Genomic DNA, 19,238 nt, shown 5'->3' on the forward strand with positions numbered 1-19,238 from the left:
ATTTAAAAACGGTCCACTACAAGGCCCATGTTGTTATAATGATGCAAGAAGAAAAACCCTAAAATGACTGTGACAGCCAATTTAGTCCAAGTAGGGTTTGTATACACGAAGGACACTTTCTGTTTTGTTTTGTTTTTCCCCACAAGCTCTTTGTATTCACAAGTACTTCTGCCAGCCACTAAAGCCAACAACTTCTACGAGAACTTTTTTCCCAAGGGTGTATATGATTGCTTATCTTTTACAACGTTCACACATTTTATTCCCTCTCCCAAATCACTACAACTAAACAATTACTTTAACCAGCAGTTACATCGAGCCTGCCAACAATATGGTTTAGTTCATCAGCAAAATCTCTTTTAGGGATTTTACTGGCTCAGCCATATCAGGGACACTTGAAAATTTGCCTACAAATATTTGCCTGCTTTCCAGTGCTGCCCTTGGAGTTAAAAAAGAAAATTCCTGCCCTCAGATAAAGGTGAGATTTGAATGAATGAATCTGAATTGAGTGGTGAATAAATGAATAAACGCTGATTGGTTGGCTGACATTCTATATTCAGTGTTACTTTCTTCACACAATGAAATGTCTGAGTGAAAAATAACAATTTTAGACAATTGACTAGCTTTTTATAAATGTAAGGAGACTTGACATTTCTTCGAAAAGTTATCCAAACCATGGATGGAGTTCTGCATCCTTCACCTGAAAGTTCTGGAACGACATAGACATGGCCTATCTGCCAATGGATTTGCATGAATGTTTTTGAAACCAGTTTTGAGTTTATAATGTTTTAATCTCCCCCTGGCAAGGAATATTTGCTTAGATCTACCAGCAAACCAATAATTTCCTTTGAGTAAATTTCCCTATTTCCGTACAGATATGAAGGCCAAGGCATGAGAAATTTTCCCCATCTGATAGATTCATAAAACTTCAATAATTGGGCCACTGTAAGCTTTGTTGTCTGCTTGGGACCAGTACTATTTCTTGCTGGAATAGATGCAACTGTAACTTTTTTTTCTTTTAGAGATAGAGTCTTGCTGTGTTGCCCAGGCTGGTCTTGAACTCCTGGCATCAAGCAATCCTCCCACCTTGGCCTCCCAGAGTGCTGGGGTTATAGGCATGAGCCACTGTGCCTGGTCAACTGTAACATTTGATTGCTTGGTGAGTTTAAAAATTATACTTGGATTGCACAGAAGACAAAAGCAATAATTTATGATGCCATACACTAACTATTCATGGCATTCCTGAAAGTAGTCCTTAAAGCTTTATTATTCCTTTTTCCTTTACTGTTCTGATAGTAAACACTTTGTACAAAGTTGAAACATTTATTAATTTAATCAGGAAGAAGAAGTAGTAATAATGGTCATAGCTAAACTATTAATATGATAAACTCTTGTGTGCCCCCAAAAGACTGTTTAAAAATATGCAACTTTAAAATTACCCTTGAACCATTTTTTTTAAAAGAATGAGTGAGTACTCCTCAGCAAATGTAAAAGAACAGAAATCACAACAAACTGTCTCTCAGACCACAGTGCAATCAAATTAAAACTCAGGTTTAAAAAACTCACTCAAAACCACACAACTACATGGTAACTAAACAGCCTGCTCCTGAATGACTACTGGGTAAATAACAAAATGAAGGCAGAAATAAAGATGTTCTTTGAAACCAATGAGAACAAAGACACAACGTACAGAATCTCCGGGACACATTTAAAGCAGCGTATAGAGGGAAATTTATAGCACTAAATGCCCACAAGAGAAAGCATGAAAGATCTAAAATTGACAACCTAACACCACAATTAAAAGAACTAGAGAAACAACAGCAAACAAATTCAAAAGCTAGCAGAAGGTAAGAAATAACTAAGATCAGAGCAGAACTGAAAGAGATAGAGACACAAAAAACCCTTCAAAATATCAATGAATCCAGGAGCTGTTTTTTTGAAAAGATCAACAAACTAGATAAGACTGCTAGCAAGACTAATAAAGAAGAAAACAGAGAAGAATCAAATAGATGCAATAAAAAATGATAAAGGGGATATCACCACCGATCCCACAGAAATACAAACTACCATCAGAGAATATTATAAACACCTCTATGCAAATAAAACAGAAAATCTAGAAGAAATGGATACATTCCTGGACTCATAATGTGTCCAAGACTAAACCAGGAAGAAGTTGAATCTCTGAATAGACCAACAACAGGTTCTGAAATTGAGGCAATAATTAACAGACTACCAACCAAAAAAAGCCCAGGACCAGATGGATTCACAGCCGAATTCTACCAGAGGTACAAAGAGGAGCTTGTACCATTCCTTCTGAAACTATTCCAATCAACAGAAAAAGAGGGAATCCTCATCCTGATACCAAAGCCTGGCAGAGACACAACAAAAAAAGAGAATTTTAGACCAATATCCCTGAAGAACATCAATGCAAAAATCCTCAATAAAATACTGGCAAACCGAATCCAGCAGCACATCAAAAAGCTTATCCACCACAAGCGACTCAGCTTCATCCCTGGGATGCAAGGCTGATTCAACATATGCAAATCAATAAATGTAATCCATCACATAAATAGAACCAACAACAAAAACCACGATTACCTCAATAGATGCAGAAAAGGCCTTCAACAAAATCCAACAGCCCTTCATGCTAAAAACTCTCAATAAACTAGGTATTGATGGAACAGATCTCAAAATAATAAGAGCTATTTATGACAAACCCACAGCCAATATCATACTGAATGGGCAAAACCTGGAAGCATTCCCTTTGAAAACTGGCACAAGACAAGGATGCCCTCTCTCACCACTCCTATTTGACATAGTGTTGGGAGTTCTGGCCAGGGCAATCAGGCAAGAGAAAGAAATAAAGAGTATTAGATTAGGAAAAGAGGAAGTCAAATTGTCCCTGTTTGCAGATGACATGATTGTATATTTAGAAAACCCCATAGTCTCAGCTTTGGGCTGAAATTTTGGATCTCCTTAAGCTGTTGAGCAACTTCAGCAAAGTCTCAGGATACAAAATCAATGTACAAAAATCACAAGCATTCCTATACACCAATAACAGACAAACAGAGAGCCAAAGCATGAATGAACTCCCATTCACAATTGCTACAAAGAGAATAAAATACCTAGGAATCCAACTTACAAGGGATATGAAGGACCTCTTCAAGGAGAACTACAAACCACTGCTCAACGAAATAAAAGAGGACACAAACACATGGAAGAGCATTCCATGCTCATGGATAGGAAGAATCAATATCATGAAAATGGCCACACTGCCCAAGGTAATTTATAGATTCAATGCCATCCCCATCAAGCTACCAATGACTTTCTTCACAGAATTGGAAAAAACTACTTTAAAGTTCATATGGAAACAAAAAAGAGCCCGCATAGCAAAGACAATCCTAAGCCAAAAGAACAAAGCTGGAGGCATCATGCTACCTGACTTCAAACTACACTCCAAGGCTACAGTAACCAAAACAGCATGGTACTGGTACCAAAACAGAGATATAGATCAATGGAACAGAACAGAGCCCTCAGAAATAATACCACATATCTACAACCATCTGATCTTTGACAAACCTGACAAAATCTAGAAATGGGGAAAGGATTCCCTATTTAATAAATGGTGCTGGGAAAACTGGCTAGCCATATATAGAAAGCTGAAACTGGATCCCTTCCTTACACCTTATCCAAAAATTAATTCAAGATGGATTAAAGACTTAAATGTTAGACCTAAAACCACAAACACCCTAGAAGAAAACCTAGGCAATACTATTCAGGACATAAGCATGGGCAAACACTTCATGACTAAAATACCAAAAGCAATGGCAACAAAAGCCAAAATTGACAAATGGGATCTAATTAAACTAAAGAGCTTCTGCACAGCAGAAGAAACTACCATCAGAGTGAACAGGCAACCTACAGAATGGGAGAAAATTTTTGCAATCCACCGATCTGACAAAGGGCTAATATCCAGAGTCTACAAAGAACTTAAACAAATTTACAAGAAAAAAACAAACAACCCCCCCCAGAAAGTGGGCAAAGGATATGAACAGACACTTCTCAAAAGAAGACATTTATGCAGCCAACAGACACATGAAAAAATGCTCATCATCACTGGCCATCAGAGAAATGCAAATCAAAACCACAATGAGATACCATCTCATGCCAGTTAGAATGGCAATCATTAAAAAGTCAGGAAACAACAGATGCTGGAGAGGATGTGGAGAAATAGGATCACTTACACTGTTGGTGGGACTGTAAACTAGTTCAACCATTGAGGAAGACAGTATGGTGATTCCTCAAGGATCTGGAACTAGAAATACCATTTGACCCAGCCATCCCATTACTGGGTATATACCCAAAGGATTATAAATCATGCTACTATAAAGACACATGCACATGTATGTTTATTGTGGCACTATTCACAATAGCAAAGACTTGGAACCAACCCAAATGCCCATCAATGATAGACTGGATTAAGAAAATGTGGCACATATACACCATGGAATACTATTGCAGCCATAAAAAATGATGAGCTCATGTCCTTTGCAGGGACATGGATGAAGCTGGAAACCATCATTCTCAGCAAACTATCACAAGGACAGAAAACCAAACACCGCATGTACCACTCATAGGTGGGAACTGAACAACGAGAACACTTGGACACAGCGCAGGGGACATCACACACTGGGGCCTGTCGGGGGGTGGGGGATTGGGGGAGGGACAGCACTGGGAGAAATGCCTAGCGTGAATGACGAGTTGAGTGCAGCAAACCAACATGGCACATGTATACCTATGTAACAAACCTGCACGTTGTACACATGTACCCTAGAACTTAAAGTATAATTAAAAAAAAAAAAAAGGAATGAGTGCTTAATGTGACATACTGGCAAGGACACATATTGGAAAGTACTTTCTTCTCTCTACATTCTATTGTAATGACCTATTTATTTACTTATCTGATTTCCCCATTACTGTAAGGAATAAGATGTATTTAATGATTTTCAACCTTGGCTGCACATCAGAATCACCTAGGAAGTACTTTAAAAATACAATACCTGATTTAGTCAGCTTAGAGGATAAAGCTCAGGTTTTGTACTCTAGTATTAGTTAAAAGCTGCCATGTGAGTCTAATATGCAGTTTGGGTTAAAAATCACTTGTGGAGGGTACCTTAGTACTAGCACAGGGTACCTTAGTGCTAGTACAAGCTCTGGTACATAGTAGGTATTAAATATTACCTGAAAACTTGAATATAATCATTAATGTGTCTTTTATGAAACAAATATGAAACATGTGGCTTAGATTTTTACCTTCATATGTCTGCTTTCTTTTACGGAAGAACACACAAAAAAAATTCACATCCCATAGATGAACAACACATGTATTTGTGCTGCTGTAGATTATAATACTTAGTTATCAACTTAAACAATGATTTGGAATCATTCATTGCAAACATATGAAAGCATTTCGGTTAATTTTTCACAGTAGCTACTCTAGCTAGTCAGTGAGCTTTCATGATATAGGTCTACAAGTATCATTCTTAATCTTTTATCAGGGCTGGGCATGGTGATTCATGCCTGTAATCCTAGTACTTTGGGAGGCTAAGGTGGAAGGATCACTTGAGCCCAGGAGTTGGAGGCTACATTGAGCTATGATCACACCATGGCTCTCCTGCCTGGCAACAGAGCAAGATTTTGTTTCTAAAAACAAAAACCAAAGAAAAAACAAAAACAAAAACAAAAAACCCCACAATGGCATATTTAAGATGGAGCAGAAAAATATATCTGTTAGCTTATAATTGTGTTAAAGCAAAAGTATGTGTTATACTTATGTGTACTCAAATATAAGGGTGTTTTTGTACCACAATTGTGCAAATTTTAACTTCTGCTTTTTCTAGAAATTAATTTCTTTCCCCAACACATATTATCAGGCATTTTTTGAATATAGCATTGTTCAGTGGTTAATTGCAAATGGCTTATTCTAGTTACCTTATTTTTGAAGTCTATTACTAGACGTATTTGTATGAGGGTCATAGGAGGTAGTTTTTCTATGAATTATCTTTTATCTTGAATAATTCACCACTGAGTCCATATCTACTTTTTTTTTAAAGTTCCAACTAAGTAATCTTATGTTAAATAAGGTTTGATTGGGGTTTGGGGATGAATCTCACTTCTTGTGTAAAACAGTAAAAATGGAACAGTTATAATGTTTATATTATTTAGGAGAGGCCTTGATAGATGAACCACAGGAAAGGTATTGTACAAATTGGTGCTATATGCTGAATATTTTCTGATAAAGTTGAATTTTCGAATACGTTTTTTATCTTATTCTCATAGGCAGAAATGATATAAGAACAGAAACTATAACTCTTAACTTTTATTGTAGCAAAGCATACCACTTATTGTAGAAAAGCATACCACGTTCAACTGGAATCTAGTTAAATGCTTGTTTTAACTTACAGAATAAATGAATGAGAAAAAATTGTCCAAAGATTGCCATGGTAGAAAGACTAATATAAGACTCAAAAATCAACACCTAAGGAAAAGACTTAACAATACAGTGGATGCTGATCTCCATATTGGATTATGGATCAAAATTTTCTGGTGATTAATAAATATCAAGTATTATGCACAAATCCAGATTTCCTGAAACAGAATCTTAGAGATGGTTGTAGAGGAAAAAATGGTGGGAAAGAATCCTCGGAATGTGTATTTTTTTTAATTTTTATTTTTAGTTCTGGGGTACATGTGCAGGGTGTGCAGATTTGTTACATAGGTAAACGTGTGCCGTGGTGCTTTGTTGCACCTATCAACCCATCACCTAGGAATTAAGCCCAGGATGCATTAGCTACAGGAATGTGTATTTTTAGTAAGCCCTCCCTTTTCTACCCCAGGTGATTCTTATACAAGCCATGGGGCAAGTCTGCGGTCAAGCATTTGGGAACCTCTGGTATAGTGAAATGTACACTGAACAAAGAGTTAAAAAACTTAGCCTCTAATCATAGATCTGCTGCTAATTTATCTGGGACAATTTACTTAACCCTGACAAATTTGTCTTCTTAGTGAGGTGCTTCATTTCTTGATAACTTTTCCCATGCTTTGTAAGGTTCATTGGTGCCTAATATATTGTGATTCATCAGTTTTATCTTTCATGACTTCCTAAAGCAAACCTCTAATAGAAGAGTAAATACACAATTGCGTGATTAACTTCAAGAGAAGATTAAACTGCCTATATATTCCACAAGCAAAAATTCCTAGCTCAGGACTGAACTGTGTCCCACACCAGGAGCTTGCGCATGTGTATAACATGTTTTTTACATGTGTCCATTATCTGGGTTATCTCCATTAATGGTCAATAAATTAGAAAAATCTGTGGCTGCCCTTTGATTCTTAACATTTCAAAAGTATGTTACCTCCAAAAGATATCTACCCCCAAAACATCAATACAAGAGATTTGCAAAAACACAACTATCTTCCAGTCTTATCAAGCACCATTCTGATGTTCTAATAATTTATTATAATCAGCAAATAGAAGTGTCTGTCAATAAAATCTAATAATTTCCTGATTACTGACTTTAGTCATTACATATATATGCTGTGTATATGCCTACATCCATATTCCTACATCTAACAGTGCTTAACTGGCAGAGAAGAGAGGCTCATGAAGTAGTTGTTGAATTAATAAAAGAAGCAAGACAAGAAGGGAAGGAAGAAAAAGCAATAGAAAAAGTTGGGCTTATTTTAATGAGGGTCATGAAGTTTTCCATCATTGGGCACGTCACCATCCACCTCCATTAGCTTATGAATCTTCCATAGGAAATATGTTGGGGCATGTGGACTTCCCTTAAATGTAAAACAAACAAACAAAATCCCAAGATATTTAGTAGAAAGATTTTCAGGATTCGTTCTGAAAGGAATAGCTCACCTTTTTTTAAACAGAGGCTTTCATTGACCAGTTTTCCCTCCTTGTTGACATCTATTTTCATCCAGCTATGGAGGTATTTCCTGGCCTTCTTGACCACTACTCTGGAGCCTTGTTTCTGGAGAAAGAGAGAGGCATTTTCCACCTCAAGGAAGCCTTCCTGATCATAGCAGGTCCATCGGGGTGCCTGGGAACAGCGGTCTAAGATGGCTGAGCGGGAGGGGCCGCGAGAGGAGTTGGAGATGGCCAAGCACAGTGCAGATTTAACATGAAGGAGCTTTTCATCCTCAGTCCACATCCACTGCTGGTTCTGGATGGTCCTATTGCATGAGCCCACGACCACTTTCTCATTTTTGAAGAGACACTGTTGTTTCTGGACGTGGACAATCTGAAACCCTTCTGGAAGATGAAAAGCTCATAAAGCACTATGTAGCAAATTATGAGGCCCATTAGAAAATGGAAGAACCCACCCACAAATGAGCTAAATAAAATCACCAGTTTTACTTATATTTTGTTATTGCTATCAAGTGAATATTCTCATATTTAACACATGTGATTTAAAATTCCAAAGCTGACGATGTAAAATGTCAATATGTTACACTTAACTCCCCATCTTTTTTTTTTAATTTTCACATGCTTTAGGGGAAAAAAACACACCTCTCATTGGAAAATGAAAGGAAGCTTGGAAAGAAACAAAACCATCCGAAGTATACAGTATATTTTAGCCCAATTAGTTAGATATGCTGAAGTTATGAAACGCTCAGCTCCCTTTTTAACCATTTGACGTATTTGATATAAGCTTCCTCCCTTACCTTAAAAAAGTACCCCCTTTTCCAGTCTTTAAATTCACATTGCAGTAAGTATTTATATACAAATTTCATAGTTTGAATAACAATTTTTAAAAATTGCATATATTTATCAAAAAATAGAACAAATTTTCCCACTTCTCCAAGCACAACCTCCTAGCTAATTGCAGCCAGTGAAAGTATTGATTATCACCAACTAAATTTCCTTTAGTCATGGAGAGGAGCATTTCTCTATTTTATGACAATATCTACAGTTTTCTCTCAAATACAAATAGATTTTTTAAAAATCATCATGCTCCAATGTAAGAAAATTGAACATCAAATTGCTAAACATCAGTATTAAAGAGCAAGATACTCTGGCTCAGAAACCATTTTCAATGAGGTTTTACTTAAATTGCCCAGCTAGCTCATGAAAATGTTCAGCCCTCCCAAATGACAACTTCCAAATAAAACACACTACATTTCCTCACCCCCTTTAATCATATTCCTTCAATTTTCTTTCTTCAACATAAAAGAAAATAAAACTATAACTGGGTTGGAAAAAGGCTTGGGGAAAGCCACAGACTGTTATATAATAATACAAACTTTTCCTCGGGGTTCTTTATGCTCTGCTCTAAATGTATCATTTCAGGGGCTGCTTGAAGCATTTGGAGGATGAGAGGAGAGCATTTATTTTCTTTTGGAGAGAAATCTCAACAGTATGGGCATAGCTGGCTCCTTTTATTCCCGCTTTTCATCGTCTTTGGCTAAACTGCCATGGAGACCTGGCTCCTTCTACCTTATTTCAGACACTTTTCAAAGACCAGAGACTCCTCAGCTAGATCTGGAAGAAATGCCTCAGGAAACTGAGGCAGACCCACTCACCTGAGTTCCTGAAGATCAAGCAGGTAAGAATCACCACGTAAAATTCAGCCTCCATTTTCCACTTAGCAACTGTTCATGCTTTGCTTGGGGAAAAAAAAAAAATTCTCCCAGATAAGAGAAGCAAAGACTAGGAAGGAAATGTGCCTTCATGGTGGGGGGAAAAGTCAGTGACGAGCACTTCCTCCTATTGAATTGTTTGGGGAAGTTTTACACCAGTGTCCTTTTGTCTGTTTCCTTAGAAAGAAGGGATTATGATTACCTCTCTTTTTTTTATGTAGAAAATATTCCAGCCTTCAAGAGCAGAGTAAATCTCGTTAAGACCTCACCTACCTTTCCTTTGGCATGTGACTACTTCTTAACCTCAAGAAGAAAGAAAGGAATTGTAATCTCAGATAATTGAATGTTCCTGAAACATTACATCTCTTCAGGTGATGTGATTCTGCTGAATAAACATAAGCCATGTAATTGATGAGGGTCTGTGACAAGTGATATAAAGACATAAACACGTACTGTTTGTATAATGATACGCTGCAAGTCTACTGAGGAAAACCACATAATGATGGCACTTCTAGATCATTATCTCCCAAGTGATGACAATATTACATTTTGAGATGGTCATCTTCACTGGGGAGATGCAGACACTAAAATTAAACCCATCACATTATCTACTTTGGTCTTCCCCAAATAGAGGATGGCGTCTTTCCAAATAGAAAAAAAAAAAAAGAATATGCTTTACTCGGTGTTTAATATTAAGAGTTTATTGGCAGTATGAAACAAAGTCAACATTGCTGCATTAAAAATTCATATATGAGCAGAACAGCTAGTGTTTGCTGAGGGTAGTTATTTTAATGTTTTTTGTCTCTTGAAGATTGAAACCTTTCAGAAATGTAAGGACATACATGGAAATGTCCTTATAAGGAACCTCGAAAATGGGACAGGTTATATCATTCCTGAAGGCATATACCTTTTGTTGAGAGAGAGATTCCAGGTAGATAGCATATTCAAAAATCCCTTCTTAGCAAAAGAGAGACAAGTAGTTAAAATTCTTGATACTTCATAGTTGCTACAAATTTGTTTTTCCCTTTTAAAGTAAAATGACTCACGATGTAGAAATACAGTGGATAGAGTTCTGGAGTAGAAGCCACCTCTATGCCCAATAATAGAGAGTAAATACATATATACCCAATGACAATCATTGTGCTCTGTAATTGTTTGATAGGAGGTACTATAAATACACATTTAATAGGTAATATTATCAAGACACATTTCCATATAAAATAGTTACTGTTTTTGATTTTTGTTTTTCAGAAACAAAGACTTATTTGTTAAAAAATCCATTATCAATCACTTGCAACTTTAGCAGCAAGATTCTGGTAACTGAGAAAGGTAATAGCACTTCAAAACAGGAACAGTTTAACAGCTGACGGTCCATTCACAAGACAGATTTTGCAAACATTAAAGCATCTAACACATAATACGAATGTCTTCAGCAGCTCATCCAGTCATCACCTGATGACATTTATTACTGAATATTACATACATACATTCTGTGTGGCAGATAGAGTCAGTACAGACAAAACAAAATCTGCCTTAGGCTGTGTGATAAACCTATCATACCTCCATCATCAAAAAACCTTCAGAATAATTTGGGGGATGCTTACAAATGCATTCATATACACAAGGAGCTGGAAATCTTAAATATGTTGCCCAGTCTTCCACAATCCATGCCATACATTGGCTTCAGAGCTTCTCCTTCCTTCCATTGCAGGAAGCTCCTTCTAGAAGCCTTAGGTGGGTAATTTGATTAATCACCCCAAGAGATTGATGGTCTGATAAGTCTTCAATGACTCACTGGACAGTCTCTGCTGAAAGTCTGCTCTCATACAGGCACAGAGCATGGTGCACAAATTCATACTGCTCACTTGTTTGCACCATTCCACCTCTGCAAGGAGGAAATCATAAAATAACTCATTTTGCTAAAATCTTGCAATTTCAAGTAACACAGAGATTACATCCAAGCTAGGGTGTTATGCCAAAGACACATAAAACAGTCGACCTAGTGGTTCTTTTGTTATCCCTCTTACCTGTGTCCAAATGTCTCAACTATCAATGTTAACATGCTAATGTATATAAAGGGCTTAACACAGTCCCCGGCACGCACTAGGCATGTGATTAATTTTTACCTATGTAACATTACTGGGGAGGTGGTACAGCCTAATGATCAAGTACTTGGATTTGGCACCAGCCAAGGTGAGTTCAAATCCCTCCTCTGCCAATTCTTAGCCGTATGATCTTGGACAAATTCCTCGAAACCCCTTGCACTTTAGTTTCTTCCTCTGTTAAAGCAGGATAGTAAGAGTAACTACTGCTGTGAAAGTTAAATAAATTCACTGTAGCTGGTGTATTGGTATTACTTCCCAGGTGCCTCATGATTCAACTCTTGTTAAAATGGTTTATACATTTGGCTTAGAATTGATCGATGGAGACAAACCAAACAAAACTCATCTGCAAAATGTTGCTCTTTCTACAAGTAAAAAGAAGTCTAACTTGGAATGGTTTATTTGAATATGTTGTACAGAAGCAACCTTAGCCTTTTGGTGTACTGGGTGTCTAAACACAATAGTGGGTGGGTCCTTAAATGAGTTGGAAAAAGGGAATTGGCTCTGCTCTGACATTTTCCTCTTGGTTATCACCATTATAATCACTAGCTGCCCAGCACCCTTCTCGTCAATGGATTCATAGAGGCACTTGCCTTCATGAGAAATAATGGTGCCTCTCATTATGTTTATATATATATAATACCTATATCACATTTTCCCCCTTCATAATTATGATCCTTTTTTAATTTTAGTTTTTGAGACAAGGTCTCCTTAATTGCTTAGGCTGTAGTGCAGTGGCATGATCACAGCTCCGTGCGGCCTCAACTTCCTGGGATCAAGCAATTCTCCCACCTCAGCCTCTGGCATAGCTGGGACCACAGGCACCACCACACCTGGACAATTTTTTACTTTTTTTTTTTTTTTCTTGTAGAGACAAGGCCTCACTATGTTGCCCAGGCTGGTCTCCTGGACTCAAGTGATCCTCTTGTCTTGGGCTGCCAAAGTGATGGAATCACAGGCATGAACCACGGTGTCCAGCCCTATAATTATGATTTTTTAGCTTGACAAAGTTACCAGAGATTAATATGTTACTATTCCTGCTCACTGTGTAAAAGCATCACTATCGGTAACTATTTAAAGTCTTGTAAAGTCTCTGTAACTCCGCAATCATACAACTAATCTTTTAGTTTAATTCTATGTTTTAACCAGATTTTTCCAAGTGGCTGTTAGTATCATTCAAAATAACTTTCAGATTATTTAGGCACTTCAACTTAAAAGCAAGATATCTTGTCTCACTGTAACAAGATTTCTAGTTAATGGTAATAATAAAAACTGGGCTTCTATGTTTATTTGTCGATCTATGTCAATACTAAAGCAGTAAAACTTCCCTGTTTTAAACTAAACAGTGATTCCCCAGGAAGATTAACATGATGTCAAAATGATGTATTTGGCAAAAAATAAAGAGGTAAATTCACAGTTTTTGGTGACAGCAACTTATTGACAGAAGTATTTAATTGGTCTTCCTCCCCTAGAACTGTACATTTTGTTGCATTGAAGGCAACCTTCTGGGCAAAGTATTCCTTTGTCAGAAGTGAACAACAGAAATGGCCAGCTGAGAATGTGGTAATGGTTTCTCTTCTTAGCTGTGCGATGACATCTGGGCTCACCTAAAATCATAGCAGGTGTTCCGAAGATGCTGGCTTGAACTGGGAAGCTTGGGAGACACCACCACAGTAAATATTAGGGTAGCTCCAGGGAGCTGAGAGGTGCCTCCCTTCCTCTGGCATTTGCACAGCTCAGGGCACCATTACTCCCCCTTGAGCTGCAGACAGTATGTGGAAGCTTCTATGTGTTCCACCTCTTAGGCTCTGGTCTGTCAACTTCCTCTCACCATTTACCTCACTTTGAGGCAAGATTTTCCCCTTCTTGTATGTTCTGGTCAGCATTGGTATTTACATGTCCAACTGGTGAATGAATGGAGACACAGTTTAGAATTTAATAACTGTTTCACCCTAAGTGGGTCAGTGGTGTAATTTAATGGTTGGAGTATATTTACTATGACATTCTGTTCACTAAATCAAGGTTGTTTTAGCCAGTGAAAGTGGGGAAGATGGAGAAGCATACTCATTAATTGTGCGCTGGCAAAATTCTTTCAGGCCTGAAGGCTTCAGGAAGGTATGTGAAAAGTTCTCTTACCTCCCACTTAATTTGGAAAATAAAAATGAAAAAAATTGGCATCAGAGGAATTCTTAGAGATCATCTATTCTAGTCACTGACAATATAGCTTTTTTTTAGAAATCTTGCAATTTTAGAGGCAGCCTTTTCCAAGGTTGGCAGGAAAACTTTTAAGACATCGACATGAATCTGCCCTTTCTAACTTTCACCGCATTGGTCCAACTGAAATAACCCAAAAAAAGTCTTAAGGCTCCCCTGTAGTCACACAACAGCTCTCCAAAGGCTGGAAAACAGCCATCAAAGTCGTATAATCTTTTCTTCTTTAGACTAAACATCCTGTGGTCACTCAATATTTCTGTACAGCCTGGTTTCTCTGTCACTCACAACTCTAGTCTCCCTCTTCTACAGGCTATTTTATCAAATATGACCTTCTTAGAGTGTTGTGTCTCCTCCTGATGAGATCTATGAAGCAGGCTTATTTTCCCCTCCAGCTGCACATTAGAGACCAATAGATTTGTGTTTGCAGGTGCATGAGGTGGTGAGGTCCCCCAGTGCCTACATGGTGCCTGGTGCTCAGTAGTATTTTAAGATACTAACTGATGGTGTAGATTAAATAAAAAGTCAACAAGACTTTTTTTTGAATGTGGACATTACAGCTTTCTCCCATCCTGTAATTATGCTACTGGATTTTTGAAACTAAATGCAAGGCTCTCTATTTATTCTTGTTAATTTCAACTTGTTAGTTTCAGCACAATGCTCTTGTTTACTGGATCACTATCTATTGTCAATATATTAGTCTTCCATTTCTCACTCCCAGCGTTGTGTCTCCCAGGTAGTTAACAAGATCTCTTACATCTTTTTATCTAAGGCATTATAAAAAAATAGAAAAAGAGACAAAGTAGGGTCTTTAATATGAGTAAGTTGATATCATGATATATACTATCTAATTCCATTCTAAAATTATTTCCAACTAGGTTGTAGGTCCTTTAAAGACCTACAAGCATAATGGCATGGTCTTCTTATACTTGTAACAATAAAAAGCACTTACGAGTCCTAGGTAAATACTTGTCAAATGAATTACCCAGGTCATGCTATTTTCATGTCATGTGAAAACAGATAAACTCTAGGCTAAAAGAAAACAAAAGGTATTCCAGGATGCATTCACTGGAGGCTGGTTCAAATTCAGGAACTCATCATAATCATCTTTTTTTTTTTTTTTTTTTTGAGAAGGAGTCTCGCTCTTTCACCCAGGCTGGAGTGCAGTGGTGCGATCTCGGCTCACTGCAGGCTCCGCCCCCCGGGGGTTCACGCCATTCTCCTGCCTCAGCCTCCCGCGTAGCTGGGACTACAGGCGCCCGCCACCGTGCCCGCCACCTCGCCCGGCTAATTTTTTGTATTTTTTTAGTAGAGACGGGGTTTCACTGTGTTAGCCAGGATGGTCTCGATCTCCTGACCTCGTGATCCGCCCGCCTCGGCCTCCCAAAGTGCTGGGATTACAGGCGTGAGCCACCGCGCCCGGCCCATAATCATCTTTGAAAATATTAAATAAATGTCCTATTGAATATATTGATATATAGAATAGTCTGTTGGCTGGGTGCAGTGGCTCATGCCTGTAACCCCAGCACTTTGGGAGTGCTGGATGGATCACTCGAGCCCAAAGTGGGAGGATCACTTGAGCCCAGGAGCTCGAGACCAGCCTGGGCAACATAGTTAGACCCTGTCTACAATTTAAAGGAAAAATTAGCTGGACAAGGTGGTGTATGCCTGTGGTCCCAACTACACAGGTGGTTGAGGCGGGAGGATAGCATTTGCTCTATAACAGGTAATCCATTCTTACAAAGGTCAACAGAGTCTTCTTTCTTCTTATTTTTGATATGGGGTCTTGCTCTGTTGCCCAGGCTGGAGTGTAGTCATGCAATCACAGCTCACTGCAGCCTTCGCCTCCCAGGCTCAGGTGATTCTCCCACCTCAGCCTCCCAAGTAGCTGGGATGACAGGTGCATGCCACCATACTGAGCTAATTTTTTCTGTGTGTGTGTGGTTTTTTTTTTTTTTTTTTAGAGACAGAGAGGGTTTTGCCATGTTGCCCAAGCTGGTCTTGCTTGAACTCCTAGGCTCAGGCAATCCATCCACCTCAGCCTCCCAAAGTGCTGGGATTACAGGCATGAGCCACCATGCCTGGCAAATGCAGTTTTTTAGATAGGCTGGTCATAGCAAAAAGAGAAACACCTAAGAAGCTAGTACGGTGTCTGTATACAAAATATATTTATGGAATAAATGTATAAAGCTTGGTTAACTATGGAACTCTCAAGAGAGCTCTATAGTTACTCATCCTCAGGAGAGCTCTGACTTGACTCCAGGAAGCTCTTAGGTCAGATAGGTTTCATGGATTTGCTGAAATCTGGATCTATATTACTGATATAAAGTTCCCAATACAAAGTGCTTCTGGGAGGTGAGAAACAGGGGTGCTCTTTTTCTTACTTTTTTCTTTTTCTTTTTGGGGGAGGGCCTCACTGTGTCATCCTTGCTGGATCATGGCTCACTGCAGCCTCAATCTCCCAGGTCAAGTGATCTCCTTAGCCTTCCAAGTAGCAGGGACTACAGGTGCGCACCAATATGCATGCACCTTAAATTGCAAACAGAAGTAAAACTTAACTTGGGTTCATATCTGATAAATGCTTATGTTAGAACTAAAACATAACCCCAGCCAATCATAAGCATCCAACTCACATATTGTTATGTCACTAAGGACTTTCCAATACAGTACCTGAAAAAAGGCAATTATGTAATTGCAAACCAACCAAATAAATTCTTTGTTTCTGCACTTTCCCAATAAATACTTGCCTCTGGCATTTTGTCATTGGAACACTAAACCTCTTTTGGTCTGGTGTTTCCCAATGTATGACTGGCTTCTTACTAAATAAACTCTTTAAAATTTTATTGTGCGTCAGATATTTCTTTTCCAGTACACGTTTGTTTTCCCAGGAGGTATAATACATTAAGTGAAAATACCTACTGCTGAGCAGGAGTTAGTTTACCAAAAAAGAGTAAGGTCAAATAAAAATGTCAAGGGAACCCCAGCTAGCTGAGAGAATGGTGCCAAGTTCATTACCAGGGGGGACCAGAGTGTGTTAAGAGGGAAAAAGACAGCATACACTGTTGTCAAGACAAATTCTGTCTCCACCACTTACTAGATATTTTACCCAACTACATAATCTCTGCAGTGCTCAGTTTTTTCATCTGCAAATGATGCGACAATAAAAACAATAGTTCTTACTTTATAGCATTGTTGTGAGAAATAAATGGGACAATCACTTAACATATTTAGCACATAGCCAAGCACATATCAATACCATAAATTTCAACTATTATTATTGTTATTGTCACTCTTTGGTACCATCTGGTCAAACAGGACTGGTTAGGAGGCTCTGGAGTGAGTCCCCCAAAGACCCTGGAGAGCCAAGAGCAAATGTGGCAGAGGACATTAGTTTGCCCATTAAGTTCCAAATATCTTCCTGAATATTGACCAGCCTAGAAGACAGGCACAGTGGAGGCAGATGATGTAGTGGAAAATCGTAGGCTTGGAGTCTGACAGATTCAGGTTTGAATCCTTGTTTTTTAACTTACTTAGCTAAATGATTCTAGACAAGTCATTTAGTCCTTCCCAACCTGGCTTTTCTCACTTGTAAAATGACATAAATGACAAACGTCATCGGGTTGTGAGGATTAAATGAATCAGAGCATATCAATGTCTGGCTGAAGGCTATTCACAGAATCCCCAGAAGCCCAGGGTTCTACAAAGGTGCCTGAGGACCCTGGGCAGGGCAGAGGAGGAGGAGGGGTCATTAGGACTAGATGCCAATCCCAGCTTTGACCAGGGAAGTTGTGTTTTTTATTGGTTTTCCGTGTTGGTGTTCTGTGGAAGATTCTGCCTGCAAAAGGTCTTCCATTATTCACAAAGAAGTTTGAAAACCACTGGCCTGGCTAATAAGGTATTTAGGTATTTATCTAATAAGGCTTCAAGTTTTACAAGGTTTAAATGAGAGAATCCACAAAATGCTTGGCACAGTAACTGCCCTTCAGTGAGTACTAAATAAATGCTGTGTATTATTTTTCTTATTCTTAGTTAATACGACACCTAGGGTAACCATGTTTGGAAGAGTTGTGGTTCGTTGGTGTTGTCCTGGTGTCATTATCAATTGGGTCACCTTTCACTCTCGGAAGTACTTTGGTTTGGATGATAAATTATTTGTTCATCCTAATGATGCCCCATTCCATGCTGTGGAAGAAAGTCATTCCCTTTATTGCAAAAGTGGTGTGAGCCACGTGGCTTGGATTTCTTTGTGCCCACAGACTATGAACGCTGTGTTTGGCCAGGCCAGAGAGGATTCAGATATACTACCCTCCTATAAATGTCAGATAATCTCATATCACATTAGCCCTGCCAAATACAAAGATCAGTGTCGTCTCAGTCTCCGTGCAGAACAGCACGTAGCTGTGTCAGCTGGGGGTAAACTCAGGTTAGAAAGGGAAAAAAAATGTAGTCTTTTTCCCTTTGCTACTGGGAGGGTGTTTTGAAAAAACCTCTCCAGATGCCCAGGAGAGAGATTTGGCTTTTAACATGTTAAAATTTTGACCTTTTGTGACTATTCACTCACACATACAGAGAGCAACAGCCTTTCCTGTCGTACCGCCCAGCCCGTATCCGGTCTAATCAGTAGACAGAAGAAATTCTGCAGTGATGACTCACTTCTGGGCTAACAATGAAACTTAAGCTCCTTTGCTTTTTATTATTTTCAAATCTGGAATTCTTTTGGTAAAGTTTGGTACAGTAAATTTAGAACAAAAGGTGTGGACGTTAATGTGCCTCCTGGGTAAAGTTCCGAGAGCTTGGGCATGAGTCAAGTGAGGCTACTGTCTGCTGGGCTTAGCCAGGGTCAGCTGTAAGGTGTGTCTGGCCCCTTGGACGGAGGATTTCCCACGTCTTTACACAGATGTCATATCAAGGAGGGGGAACTTAAATGTAAATTTGGCCAATTCTGACCAGGTATTTTGAACATAGACACCTTCTCCAAAATAGATGTGTTCTAAAGTATTTGTAGGTCATAAAAATCAGCATATATCAAATGATAATTCAATTGATGAGTCTAACATATTTTGAGTTCTATTTTTTCCCTCTGAAAATTAGCCATTTTCTTCTGAACACTCAAGTTAACACCTAATTAACTCCAAGCTGGGAAGAAGGAAAATGTCCTGGCAACCACTTGGAAGATTCAGTCGGCATAATATGTTTTACAAAGTAGACCTCTTGTTATGATATCAGGAATTATAATGTCAAGTAAATCCACACCAATTTCTAGGGCTTTATCTCCAA

General features: G+C 38.5%; 2 protein-coding genes across 7 annotated transcripts in view; both read right to left on the bottom strand.

Annotated features, from left to right (window-relative positions):
- PTPRB (protein tyrosine phosphatase receptor type B) overlaps positions 1 to 10,251 on the bottom strand; it is a 118,737-nt gene extending 108,486 nt beyond the window's left edge. For both annotated transcript variants that reach the window (XM_055239626.2, XM_055239625.2), the window contains exons 1-2: positions 9,592 to 10,251; positions 7,925 to 8,320 (exon numbers count right to left, since the gene is read on the bottom strand). In XM_055239626.2, the coding sequence (XP_055095601.1) occupies positions 7,925 to 8,320; positions 9,592 to 9,646 (451 nt within the window). In that variant the 5' untranslated portion in view covers positions 9,647 to 10,251. The remainder of the gene's footprint in view (positions 1 to 7,924; positions 8,321 to 9,591) is intronic.
- Positions 10,252 to 10,919: 668 nt separating this feature from the next.
- Positions 10,920 to 19,238, bottom strand: part of PTPRR (protein tyrosine phosphatase receptor type R) — a 276,097-nt gene continuing 267,778 nt past the window's right edge. For all 5 annotated transcript variants that reach the window (XM_055239631.1, XM_055239635.1, XM_055239633.2 and 2 more), the window contains one exon: positions 10,920 to 11,533. In XM_055239631.1, the coding sequence (XP_055095606.1) occupies positions 11,440 to 11,533 (94 nt within the window). In that variant the 3' untranslated portion in view covers positions 10,920 to 11,439. The remainder of the gene's footprint in view (positions 11,534 to 19,238) is intronic.

Source organism: Symphalangus syndactylus, chromosome 13 (assembly GCF_028878055.3).
Source record: "Symphalangus syndactylus isolate Jambi chromosome 13, NHGRI_mSymSyn1-v2.1_pri, whole genome shotgun sequence".
Classification (NCBI taxonomy): Eukaryota; Metazoa; Chordata; class Mammalia; order Primates; family Hylobatidae; genus Symphalangus; species Symphalangus syndactylus.